At 44.3% G+C, this 14,551-nt stretch overlaps 1 protein-coding gene across 2 annotated transcripts in view; it reads left to right on the plus strand.

Annotated features, from left to right (window-relative positions):
• LOC146547776 (interleukin-1 receptor accessory protein-like 1-B) overlaps positions 1 to 14,551 on the plus strand; it is a 342,110-nt gene that overhangs the window by 291,838 nt on the left and 35,721 nt on the right. For both annotated transcript variants that reach the window (XM_085265749.1, XM_085265750.1), the window contains exon 7: positions 4,241 to 4,373. In XM_085265749.1, coding sequence (XP_085121875.1) covers positions 4,241 to 4,373 — 133 coding nt within the window. The remainder of the gene's footprint in view (positions 1 to 4,240; positions 4,374 to 14,551) is intronic.

Consider the following 14,551-nt stretch of genomic DNA (forward strand, 5'->3'; position numbering starts at 1 on the left):
AGCACTTTTGTGTTTTCACTTCAAGCACGTTTTTCTAACTCACGTCCATGGCCAGTTTAGAGTCAGCAGTTTGCCTAACATGCATGTCTTTGGACTGTGGGAGTGCCCACTCAGGCACAGAGGGCACATGTAAACTCTGCACAGGAAGGCCCCACTTTACGACCATCAACCTGCTGAGCACACTTTGCAAGAAGTTGTTGTTATTGTTGCCACTCAGAATTCATGAATTAGCTTCAAATCTTGAAGCAGTCTTTCCTACTGCAGCTGATTTCTGTTAACATAAATATTGCATTAAAGCAATTTTGCCAAGATCTAAAACCTGTGTGTATTAGCAGTAATTTGAAAATTTGCTGTTTATGTATAATGTTGTCTTAAATTGCAAGCTTCCAAATGGCTTTTCATCTCGCCACAAACATTAAACCTTCTGTATGCCGTACGCGTCTTCAGTGCTGTTCAGATCACGAGTACTGAAAAGCTTAGCCTCTTCCCTCTGAAGTATTTTACCGCTAGCTGCAATTTATTCAAGGCTGTTAAAAGCGAAGGAATAAAGAAAACAAAGGCTTCCCTACTCAAGAGCTTGATTGTTAGGATCTGAATGGGAAACGCTGGTAGATTAAGTCGACATGGATGGTGCACGCACTGCATGCAGATGTAGTGATGTGTAATCGTCAGCACACAAGGGCAGTACAATGCTCTATTCACTCAGTGTAGGAAGTCTTTCAGTTCTCCCATGTGTGGGATTCCTCTTTCAAACTTTTTCTAGCTGTCTTTTTTCCTCATATTTCCACTTTCTTTAATGTCAGAGATGTAGAAATGCATACATCCCCGCTCCTTTTCCCTGTATTCTTCTTTGGCGACTCACGCTTCCACAGCTTCAAGTCTGTCTCCTTTGCCACGGGAATCTTTGCTGACGTCTCCGTCCTGCAGCCACAGCGACTGAGAGAGATGCTCTGGAGGCTCAGAGAGATAAGAGAGGAGAGACAATCGCATTAAGACTCACTTTACCCCCCTGACCAAGACCAGAGGTTGGGATTTGAATGTTAAAATCAGTAAGCTTAAATCCCTGCATGGCCATTTGTGCATTTCCCAGACTGAGCACATTACTTCCTTCTCTGCAGCCTTTAGCTGCTCGCAACTACACCGGCACAAATTAGCACGGCATCGTTAAGGGAATAACACGCAGCCATATGCACGAGGAGCTCCCTTGGAGTGAGTCTTAGAGAATGACACTGTGACTGGTGTCTGCACAGCAGTCTAGCTGTCGACGCTACAACACAATATGCTGTTTGAATCTATGGGTGAAGCCTCTTGACATCAAAGGTGGCAAAAAAAAGAAAGAGAGGAACCGTGTTTCCTTTTACTGTTCTCTGCACCTGTCAAAATGGTGTGTTTAGGGTCTTTTTTTTCTTGTTTTTGTTGTTTTATTTGCTGCTACTGCACACACCAGCCCGCCTCCTTTGTAACACCACAGAGACCCCTAGTGGAATTGAGAAGTGTTGCAATGTGTCTGAAAGTGTGTGCGTGTGTGTGTCTGTAAGTGTGTGCGTGTGTGTGTCTGTGTGGTCCAGGACAGATCCCACCATCCCCAAAACTCATTTTCTCTGTCTCTTTCATTTTCGCACTCTCTCTCACACACACGCACACACAAGCCTTATCTTTCAGCTGTGGACAACTTTTCTTTTTTTTTTTTTTCTTTTTTTTGAGCCGTGAGACAAAATGCAAAACTGCCTCCTCCCAGCCTCCACACACGCACACACACACACACCTCAAATTCAGGGCCTTTTCTGCATCTCCAAGCCAGATTTTCCCTGTTAACGCTTTAGCTATCATCTCAGTGCACTAGACTGCACTAGAGGGCCAAATTAGAGCAGGCCTCGGTAAAATAAAATCCCTTTATCTTTGAACTAGCAAGTACCCAATTATACGCCACAGTTATCTCCCATCTCACAGACTTCTGAGTACTCGCCACAGGCCAATGAGCACGGAGAGCTAATGAAGAGATGCTGAATCACCTTTTTGCCTTCCTGGACACACAACTGGTGGAGCCTCCTTGATCAGCTGCCACTTTTTTATGCATTAGAGTCATTCTCCAACTTTGATGAGGTGGTTCTTCTCCCCCCCCCCCGGCAGCACAGGGCACTGATTCACGGATATGCCGTCGGTTGCGGCATACATATGATTAGCGTGAAAGAAGAGTGAGAGGTCTCTAATCCCGAGCAGAGAAGAGAAAACGGGTTTTAAAGTGGTTTATCTGCTTCCAGTCACAGAGGATGTAGAAAATGAAGCGATGCAGAGAGAGGAACTCCTGCTGATGTGAAAGACGGGGCTTGATATGGGTCTTCTGTGCGTGACCCTGATCATCCCAGGAAGTCGATCTGTATATCACGCTGCCTGTTTGTACAGAAAAATTACCTGAGGTGTTGGAAGCTTTTTCTCTTCCTGTTTTCAGCCTTGTTAAACTTTTACATGTGCTTCAATATTTGTGCTTTCTACAGCTTTGGTTCTTATGGATATGGATTTATTTCATTTCCCAGTTGGTCAGCATTTTAAGATATTTAACTCCTTAAGCTCTAAGCCGTTATGTTAGAATACCCATGTAAGAAAGAGGTTTTTTTTAATGTAGCACCAAATCACAAGAAGAGTATATTGTAATAAAAAGACCCTACAACAATAAGAAGGAAACCCCAACAATACAATGACCCCCTAAGATGACCCCCGCAGCACCCAGCTAATCAACACCACCAATGGTGGTCAGTGTTAACTCAGGCCTTCGTGACACAACCCTGCTCCATTTATCTTGCAACCAGCAGTAGGAGTGAAATGGCTTGTGGTCCTCTGTGGTCAAAAATACCCTTTTTATCGATAAGATTGCATACTGGAAAGAAGATGCTTAAGAGTACCCAATGCGTTTCAGTGTAATGACAAGGTGTCTCATCCAAGCATTCATATGGAGCTGGAAGTGAGGCAGGTTTCAGTGTTATCACCACTTCTTTGAGATGCCAGCAGCTTTGGCTAAGCATCTGATGCCCTTGGAATGACAGCGGGCTCACTGACAGCCCTCATAATGAGATTATTGTTCCTAGGTGATAAAAGTAAGGCCACTTCCATTTCATGCATTAATTTGTATGTAAAGCTTTATCTCTAAACTTATGTGCAGGCCCCTTTAAACATTCGTTCTGTCAGTCGGTGCTTTTGCTCTTTCAAAGTTGATTTTTGGCATCTTTTAAAGCACAAGTTTGTTTTTGTTTTTTTGACCATGGTATCTAACAGGGCCAACCTCTTCCAGTCTTGATAGGTTAGGTTGTCTGGCAGTAATTCACAGGTTTTCACTTCTTGGAAGTTGCTTGCACCCAAATGGTGATAATGGTTATGAAACAACCACCATTACCGTGCACTGCTGAGCACTTAAAAAGGAATTTGGGTGCAATCAAGCCACTGCGCTGTAGCACGGATTTTTGCCAGAGAGAATAAACACCTTTTATTTTCTGATTCACACCGAAAGCTGCATCTTAGTTGTATGAAGTATGAATGAAGGCTGACTTAGGCACAGTCTGCTTCCACAGACCCATAAGGGCATATCCTCTTATCGCAGCAATACAAGTATAATTGAGTCGATAATGTGCAATTTGAACTCCTGCTTAGGCTGTGCGGTTTGAATTGTGAGTTTTGCATTCATTACCAGCACAAGCCACCTCCTCCTTAACAGCCGTACCGCACTGTGGTGTTTAAACATTTCCAAAATACTTCCTGCAAAATACAGCGATGTAAATGTAAAAGTGGGATCTGACAGAGAAGGGAGCTTTGGAGGAGGGTAAAGAGCTTTTGTGAAGGTACAGTGGTGTTACAAAGTTGGCATGAAAGAGGGTTCAAGAGCGCGTTTATAAGTTTAAGAGGGTGTCGGGGAATTTAAAAACGGTTGAGTGTGGTTTAAGATGGCACCTCAGGAGAGTGAGGAACAGTTTAGGAACTGATGGGATAGCAAGGCTGTCGTGGAGTGTTTCGGAGGGTGAAAAGGAGAGAATAGGTTCTGTAAGTCAGGCATCAGATATCATATCTTGTGGCTATTTCTATCCACCATATTTGGAAAGGAACACTCTGATCTCTTATTTTTATTTATTTATGTACTTATTTACTTATTTAGAGGACACTGTCTAGGGCAGACCCTTCGACAGTCATCAGTATCTCAGGGCTAACATTTGTAACATTTTTATCAGGTGACTCCTTCTCTCGTCTCCCACAGGAAGTCCGGTTAACTTGACGTGCAGAGCGTTCTTTGGATACAGCGGAGACGTCAGTCCACTCATCTATTGGATGAAGGGGGAGAAGTTTATCGAAGACCTGGATGAGGAGAGGATTCAGGAGAGCGAAGTCAAGTAAGAACTTCAGAGCTTCAATTTTATGAATGGGGAATATTTTGGGAAATGAAGGTGTAAACTGTAAAATACAGATATTTATTATCTTATTATCTGTATATCCACTTCCATTTTATTTGTATATATTGTCAAATAACAACAGTCGCCTTAAGGGGCTTTATATTGTAAGTTAAAGACCCTACAATAATAATAGAGAAAAAGACAGCAACAATCAGACGACACCTTGGCAACAGTAGGGAGGAAAGACTTCCTTTAACAGGAGGAACCTACCAGAACAGGGAGGGGCAGCCATTTCCAGAGACAAGTTTATTGTAAGGGATTTTTCTTAACACTCCCTCCTACCTTTTCTCTCCCCTCTCGACAGGTGAACACCATGAGGTTTTGCACACTCTCACATACTAGACCAGGCAACAACTTCCAGGGCAGCTAAATGAAGCCAGAGTGGCCAAAATGACAGTTCATCTGTGGCCACTCAAGGCTGGTTTCAAAAGCGAGTCAGTTCCCAGACACTCTCACGTCAAAATACCCAACTATAGCCTTTAGATTAGCATGCGTACAGTCTTGTATGAATAACAGTTTTGGTTTCTATAGCTAATTTGCTGGTTGTATGGGGGTGGTTGTTTTTCACAATTCACCAGGCTGGACACTGTTAAAGCTTATATTTAAGGCTGTGGCTGCTTTAATAGACTCTGCTTGCTATCTCCAGCCTCCGTTCTGTTAATTCCCATCATAGAGCTCGACCTCTCAACTGTGTTTGTGCCTTTTTGGAACATCCATTCATTTTCATCTGCTTATCCAATTCACCATAGGATGGAGCCTATCCCGGCTAGGTCAAGAGGCAGGGTTCACCAGTCTGCCGCATGGCTAACACAGAGAGACTATAATTCACACTCATATGTACATCTGTGGTCACTTTAGAATCACCAGCTAACCTAACTCCGTGCATGTTTTTGGACTGTGGGAGTATCCAGGGAGAACCCATGAAGGCAGAACATGCAAACTCCACACAGAGGTGGATTCAAACCAGAACCTTCTTACTGTGAGGCAACAATTCTAGCCACCAGATGTGCTGCCAGCTGTTTGAAATATTCTTTTTTCAAACAGCTTTTGTTAAAATATTCTATTCTCCAGAATATTCTGCTCTCCAGTTTTTCGTTTTTGTTTTAGTTTGGTAGTTGGCACTAAATAGCAGGTTTCTGTGTTTGCACTTGGCACCAGTGCAATTTATGGATGCAGTTTGCTAACCAAGCCTGCTAGCATTAGTTGATAAGCAGCCACTCTACCCTGTGGTACAGCAGCCAAAACAAAAATGTTAAGGTATAAAAATGTAGAGTCCGGAAACCAATTAGTGATCTCACATTGCCTACTTTCAGTCAGGCCATATTGAGACCTCTGCAAAGGCAAAATGGAAAACAGAAGACAGTTAGGTTATTGCACACCACCAAGCATGAGCCGGAGGCGTCCCCAAAACAGTGAGAGCTCATGAAATTTGAGCTTTCCAATCCAAATAGCATATAATAAAAATTGTGTCCAGATTGGGCAAAAAAAGATACAAATCTAAGAAAAATATGCACATATGACCGTTATTAAACCGGTTATAGCGACAGAAATAATCTGCCGCTATCACTTAGTCAGAAGTGACTAATATATTCATGAGTCACTTCTGATCTCTTCAAAAGCAGCACAGGACCCCTCGGCTGAACTGGTAAACACCTATTTAAACTCAATTTGCCACAACTCTGTGACCACCCATCAACACACCAAACAATGAAGGGAACCGTTCACTACCAAGCTACCATCTAAATATTCATATTGAGCATTTGATATTCATGAATGCCTTATGTGGCTGTTTAATAATGCAGGTAGCTATGCATTCTTTATCAGCATGTACTGTATATGCGCAGTTCAGGAACTGCTCCATCAGTTAAACAAAAGTGCAGCAGCAGCAGCACAACAGATGGAAACTCTAACTGAATAGCCTCCTTTTCCATTTGAGTGACCACCATGTTTTTGGCTCATTAATGAAAACAGAAGTCTGTTTACTCTGATATCAGCATCAGCCGAGACTGGTTGACCATCCAAAAATGAAGCCTAGACGCAACTCTTCTTCCTTTAGTTTTGACAAGTCATGTGAGGTAAACAATGGAGCTTTAGGAACTGTCGCACTTTTAAAGTTTCACCTTGCAGAAAATGAGATTTTCTTTTTATTATATGCCTATAATAAGTAGGCGTCTAATACTGTCAATCATAAATGTTCAGCCATGATTGACAGCAATGCAGTTATACAGGGAGAGAAAGAAAGGTTCACTGGGGGAAGCTGGATTTCCAGCATGTTTAAATGATGAACCTGGACCCATGGTGAAAAGTGTTGTTTTAGCTTGACGGCACTGACATATGGAACTCGTCCAGAATCATTTTTATTGATTCACTTTGGATCAGCCATAAAAAACAAAGCAGACATTTCGTGCCATTGCTAAAGTGTAGCTGATGGTATCGCTTCTGCTTTAGGCCTATTTTTCACCTGTGATTGGAAATTTGATAGATTTGCTGCTACATTTACAACATTACAGGAGTAAGATGGGATCCGTTTACTTTAGCTGCAGGGTCACTTTATTACATATACCTACACATACACATACACCTTGCTTTTGTTGAATAGAAACCCCTTTTCTAGCTTAATAACTGTCCTAATGCTGTAGATTTATGGGCAGCACTGCCATCATGCAAATCCGCTATTCTACTTATAGACTGTATATAAAAGATAGATTTAGGTAATATACCATCACATATAGGTTAAGGAAACCCCTTAAACTCAAAGCTATTTGGCCACCACCGTATTGGGTTTTTGGAGCTAGAAATGACCGTATTTAGATGCGCTTGCCCATTTCTTCATCACATCAACTTTGAGGACAGAATGTTCATTTGCTCCCTGATTTATTCCACCCACTAACAGGTGCCACGATGAAGAGATAATCAGTGTTATTGCCAGTGATCATAATGTTATGGCTGATCGGTGTACGATATGAGCTTTGTGAGATGGTATCCTTCTGAAAAGGGGATAGATATGGTCAACACTGATACACAGGAAGCTTTGGCATATTAATGCCTCACGGCTGGTACAAGGGTGCCCACAAGGTGCCTGGAAATACTGCTTTCTGTGCCAGCACCCTAAATTGCTACAGGACAGGATGGATCCATCTTGCTTCTAGGTTTGATATACTAAGATGCTCTTTTGTCATACCTTGCTGGTAAAGAGTTGACTTTTTTTTACTGATCTATTACCTCAAAACAAGTCTGACCACGCTTCTCTGCTCTCGCCCATCTGCAATTTATTTTGCTCCTAAATTTTCACTCAGTGGGTATTTTCTTTTTTGGCACTCTCCCTTTAAAACCTAGACATGAATGTTTTGAATGTCTTAGCAGATGAGCAGTTTCTACTCAAGCAGCCTGTCTGCCACTAACACATGTCACATTCAAAGTCACCAGTCAGCACACCCTCGTGACCATGTCTACATGCCTAAATATTTTTAGTTTGTGGCTCATGTTTGGCTAATTAGATATTTGCTTTAATGAGCAGTTGAACGAGTGTACATAATGAAGTGGCCAGTTAACCAGTGGGTTGATGTCGTGCAGTTAAATCAGTTTATAATTGGCACGTAAAATACTGTCAGCTGGGTGGATTACAGCCTCAGATGGCTCATATTGTCTGTGATGTTGCCAAAATTGCAGCATGGTTGATCTTTGCTTAATCACAGGCCTGAGAAAAGGTCACAGTTTCCTTGTTTGATGGACTAACAAGGGCAGAACATTACACCAATGCTGTACTTTTGTTCAAGATTATGCACTGATCTTCAAGCGGTGAAGGTCAATCGAAATCCAGAGCAAAGTGCTCACCCTTCTTAAATGAATAATCAATCCTCATCATCAATACACGGCCGCCGAGACTATTAAAAGATAACGTGTGAAACAGTGGAAACCATCAAGTTAGTAGAACGTAGTAGAACGTAGCAACAGTTTAATCCATCCAGAACAGTTAAATCCTTCCCAAATCAAAAACCCTGGATTAACGGAGATGTTCGCGCGGCACTGGCGGCACGGAGCACCGCCTTTGCCTCCGCGAACACATCGGACTACAAACACGCACATTACCAACTCCGGAAGACGATCAAAGCAGCCAAACGTGAGTACAGGGACAGGGTGGAGCAACAGTTTGACAACCCTCGGAGTATGTGGCAGGGACTAAACACGATCACAGACTTTAGAGGGAAAACCAGCACACCGCAGACCACGGCCTCTCTGTGTGAGGATCTAAACGTATTCTACGCTAGATTCGACACAGCGAACACCATGAGACCGGACAGTGTGCGCACCGCGGATGACGTCAGTGCGCACACTGTGTCTGAGGAGGATGTGCGGAAGTGCTTCAGGAAGGTGAACGCACGCAAAGCTACTGGTCCGGACGGGATTCCCGGCCGCGTCCTCAAGTCATGCGCAGCTCAGCTGGCTGGAGTGTTCACACACATCTTCAACCTTTCCCTCTCTCTGTCTGTAGTCCCAGCCTGCTTCAAAATGGCCACCATCGTCCCTGTACCCAAATCCTCCACCATCTCCTCACTGAACGACTGGCGACCTGTAGCCCTGACCCCCATCGTAAGCAAATGCTTCGAGAAGCTGGTCAGGGACTTCATCTGCTCTGCACTACCCGACTCACTGGACCCTCTACAGTTCGCATACCGCCACAACAGGTCCACTGATGATGCCATAGCCCTGACACTACACACTGCCCTGTCACACCTGGAGAAGAGAGACACGTATATGAGAATGCTGTTTGTAGATTACAGCTCAGCATTCAATACCATCGTTCCCTCGAAGCTGGACAGGAAACTGCAGGATCTAGGACTGAGCAGCTCCCTCTGCAGCTGGATCCTTAGCTTCCTGTCTGACAGACGCCAGGTGGTCAGACTGGGCAGCATCACCTCATCCCCCGTCACACTGAACACTGGTGCTCCACAGGGGTGTGTACTGAGCCCTCTCCTGTACTCACTCTACACCTACGACTGCACAGCCACTAACAGCTCCAACATCATTGTGAAGTTTGCGGACGACACTACAGTGGTGGGTCTTATCACCAATGGTGATGAGACGGCTTACAGTGAGGAGGTCAGCGCCCTGACCCACTGGTGTCAAGACAACCATCTCACCCTCAACGTCGCAAAGACAAAGGAGTTGATAGTGGACTTCCGGAGGTGCAGAGAAGTACACACCCCCATCACCATCAACGGCGCTGCTGTGGAGAGAGTGAGCAGCTTCCGGTTCCTTGGTGTACATCTGGCTGAGGATCTTACGTGGTCAGTACACATAAACAAAACAGTGAAGAAGGCGCAGCAGCGCCTCTTCTTTCTCAGGAGACTGAAAAGATTCAGCATGAGCCCCCGCATCCTCAGGACCTTCTATCACTGTGCCATTGAGAGCATCCTCACTGGATGCATCACCACCTGGTATGGCAACAGCACCGCCTACAACTGCAAAGCTCTCCAGCGAGTAGTGCGGTGCTCTGAACGGATAATTGGAGGTGAGCTTCCCTCCCTCCAAGACATCTACAGGAAGCGGTGCCTGAGGAAAGCGGGGAGGATCATCAAGGACTCCAGTCACCCCAGCCATAAACTGTTCAGACTACTTCCATCAGGAAGGAGGTTCTGCAGCATCCGGTCCCGTACCAGCAGACTGAGAGACAGCTTTTTCCATCAGGCCATCAGACTGCTGAACACTTCATAGACACCTCAGCTTCACTACTGGAACTTTAACATTATGCACTCCATACTGTACAGTAATGCCACTGTTTTGCACATGTCTCAACTCTGTATATTTTATTTTATATATTTTATTTATTGTTTACTCTATTTAATTTGTAAAATATGTGTACACACACACACACACACACACACACGTAGAAAAATATTTAGTATACACATCCAGAAATGCATATACTATTATATATTGTACATATATTTATTAGTTTCAGATGTAGCCATTCTTGTATTTTGCTTGTTTACATTATTGTATTTTGCACAACTCTGTTGCTTGTGAAGCTCGCACACAAGAATTTCACTCACATGTGCTGTACCAATGTACCTGCACATGTGATGTGACAATAAAAGTGATTTGATTTGATTTGATTTGATTAAACATCTCAGATCAATATAAAGATAGAGCACGGGATGTGCAAAAGTCATGAGCCAACCTTTATTTCTTTATATTATGCTTCCAAGGAGCCAGACTTTCTTGTAATTTAAAAAAAAAATGGTCTTGTGCAATAGTTCTCCAGGCTTTCTTTGGACACTGGCTGCTTTTCCACTCACTTACAGTCCAGTCCTTATACCTGACCATTTTCAGAGGAATGTTTGTGTTGTTTCTTTGTTGCAACTTGACCTAGGAATCATTCAAGCTTGGCAAAGGAAGCTAACTCAGGAGCTAAACCAGTGGTTTGTCTACACATAACAGACAACTGCAGAACCAATTGTATCTTTAGGTACTTGCTAAACAGCCTGTCACAAAAACACATTAAAAACAATCCATTTCTTTAGTTGAACCCATGAAAAGTACCAAAGATAAAACAGTTTAAAGCAGTTTCACCAGCAAGGTGATTCCCAAAGAGCTATTACCTAAAAACCTGACATATCTCAGTATGGTGTGCAGTGTGTCCTTAAAAAAAAAAAGGAAACTGCAGAAACCTGACACACAATCTGAAAGATGCATTTGATACTTCAGATGATCCATCCACTGCTCACTGAAACCTTATCAGAAACTGTATGAATGGAAAAGTTTCTGACAAGAAGTTCTCCCTTCTCTTAAGAAGGGAAACTGTGACAACAGTGCGAACGTTGTTCCTCTCACACGCTCCTGCACACCAAATCTGGAACTACTGTCCATCATGTGTCGTCCTTTTATCTACCTCGGGAATTTACATCGGTCATTGTAAGTGCCGTTTATATTCCACCACAAGCGGACACGGTCACCGCCTTATGCGAGCTGCATGAGGCACTCACACAGCACCAGACACAACACCGGGACGCTGCGCTTATTGTGACGGGGGACTTTAATAGCGCCAACCTCAAACGCGCAGCGCCGAACTTTTATCAACACATCACCTGCCCCACCAGGGGTGAAAGGACACTGGACCACTGCTACACTACGGTCAAGGACGGCTACAAGGCACAATCCCGCCCCCCGTTTGGCAAATCTGATCACGCCGCCATCTTCCTCATGCCAAAATACAAACAAAGGCTGAAACAGGAAGTTCCGGTTCAGAGGAAGGTCGCGCGCTGGACGGATCAATCGGTGGCCGCGTTACAGGACGCACTCGATGACGCAGACTGGGGCATGTTCAGAAACAGCTCCGACGATGACGTCAACGTGTTTACGGAAGCGGTTGTGGGATTCATCGGGAAACTAGCGGATGATACCGTGGAGACAAAGACTATCACAACGTTTCCCAACCAGAAGCCGTGGGTGGATAAAACCATCCGCGACGCTCTGAGATCCCGCACCGCTGCCTACAACACGGGACTCATGACGGGGGACATGGACCCGTACAAAGCCGCATCATATAACGTGCGGAGGGCGGTGAAAGAGGCGAAGCAGCGCTACGGGAGGAAACTAGAGTCACAACTCCAACAGTGACTCTAGGAGCCTGTGGCGGGGACTAAGGATAATAACGGACTATAAAGCACCAACAACCGGTATGACGAACGCGGCCGTGACTCTGGCAGACGAGCTGAACACTTTCTATGCTCGCTTCGAGGCTGCAGCTAAGGTCTCCAACAATGCTAGTGTTAGCGGCGCTAACGGCTGCAGACAGGAAGATACTGCCAGCACCGGAAACGTGCTCGTCATCTCCGAGCATGAAGTAAGGAGAGCCTTCAAGAGAGTGAACACCAGGAAAGCAGCAGGACCAGACGGCATCCCAGGTCGTATCCTAAGAGACTGCGCATACAAGCTAGCTCCTGTGTTCACTGAGATATTCAACATCTCTTTATCTCAGTCGGTGATCCCCACATGCTTCAAAGAGTCCATCATTGTTCCTGTCCCGAAGAAACCCCACCCTGCTTCTCTCAATGACTATCGCCCTGTAGCCCTCACCTCAGTAGTGATGAAGTGCTTTGAACGCCTGGTCAGAGACTTCATCATTTCTTCACTACCAGACACACTGGACCCACTACAGTTCGCTTACCGTCCAAATCGTTCCACAGACGATGCCATCTCTCATCTCCTCCACACATCACTCACTCACTTGGACACTAGAAGGGGGAATTATGTTAAAATGCTCTTCATAGACTACAGCTCTGCATTTAACACCATAATTCCCTCCACACTCACCACCAAGCTGGAGCATCTGGGACTCAGCTCATCTATGTGTCAGTGGATCTCCAACTTCCTAACTGGCAGACCACAGGCAGTAAGGATGGGCGGACATGTCTCAGCCTCCACCACTCTCAGCACTGGAGCCCCCCAGGGGTGTGTTCTGAGCCCCCTGCTGTACTCTTTGTACACATATGACTGTGTGGCCACTACCAGCTCCACCACCATCATCAAGTTTGCTGACGACACCGTCGTGGTGGGCCTGATCTCTGATAACAACGAGACGGCCTACCTGAAGGAGATTAGGAATCTGGAGAACTGGTGCCAGAGGAACAACCTCCTTCTAAACGTCAGTAAGACAAAGGAGCTGATAGTGGACTTCAGCACTAAGCAGGAGAGGAACTACCAGACCCCCGTCATCAACGAGTGCCCAGTGGAGAGAGTGGACAGCTTCAAATACCTCGGAGTTCACATCACGCAGGACCTGTCATGGTCCTGTCACATCAACACCGTGGTGAAAAAGGCCCGTCAGCGTCTCTACCACCTCAGACGCTTGAGAGACTTCCAACTGCCCTCCAAGGTGCTCAGGAACTTTTACTCGTGCACCATAGAGAGCATCCTGGCGGGAAACATCTTAACCTGGTTCGGGAACAGCACCATGCAGGACAGACGAGCTCTACAGAGGGTTGTGCGGTCAGCTGAGCGCACCATCCGCTCCGAGCTCCCTGACCTGCACTCAATCTACAGCAGGCGGTGCTGGACCAAGGCCAGGAAGATCGTGAAGGACCTCAGCCATCCCAACAACAGACTGTTCTCTCTGTTGAGGTCAGGAAAGCGATTCCGCTCCCTGAAGACCAACACAGAGAGACTGAGGAGGAGCTTCTTCCCGCAGGCGATACGGTCTCTCAATCACACCACCACACAGTACTGACCCACACATATGGTTCTTACACACACACTGGACTTTCTGGACTTTGGTTTTGCACAACACTGGTCACTATATTCTTCATTTCCGGTTAATACTTGTACAGCTGCTGTTATTGTGTATATATTTATTTATATTTAGATTTCTTCATACATTCTTATATAGTTCTATATTGTGTATTGTGTATTTTGTTGTACAGTTATTTTATTTTCAACTTTAATTTATATATTTATCTTTATCTTATTCTTTCCAGTTAAATTTACCCTTCATTCTAATTTGTGTTGTACAGTTATTTCATTTTTAACCTTAATTTATATTTTATTCCTTCCTAGTTAAATTTACCCTTTTTAATTTTTCATATTTATTTCCTATCTTATTCATAGCCTTTTCCTTTTTTGTTCTCTTTAGGTCACGAGCAGTTGTCCAAGCATTTCACTACATATCGTACTGTGTATGACTGTGTACGTGACAAATAAAATTTGAATTTGAATTTGAATTTGAATTAAACTAGAAATTCATTGAAAATCAGTGTCAACTGATTGACATTAAAACAAACAATGGAACATTATCATTGATGTATTGGCCTCCTTAGAGCGCAGACCTAAACATTATTAAAGAACTGTGGGATCATCTTAACAGAGAACAGAGCAAAAGGCAGCCAACGCTTTGAATGTCCTTCAAGAAGCCTGGAGAACTATTCCTGAAGACTGCTTAAAGAAAGCGAGTTTAGACTGTGATGAAGAATAAAGGTGGCCATACCAAATATTGACTTTCAAGCTTGTACAATTGTAATAAGTAGTGATTGCAGCAAGAAATGAGGGATTACTCAAGACAGTACTACACCGATTTTGTGAAGAGGATTATAAAACCTTAAAAAAAATCAAATATACATAGT

Source organism: Mchenga conophoros, linkage group LG23, assembly GCF_057382185.1.
Source record: "Mchenga conophoros isolate Kocher_MC1m ecotype Shallow Benthic linkage group LG23, M_conophoros_male_GT1.1, whole genome shotgun sequence".
In the NCBI taxonomy this organism is placed as follows: domain Eukaryota; kingdom Metazoa; phylum Chordata; class Actinopteri; order Cichliformes; family Cichlidae; genus Mchenga; species Mchenga conophoros.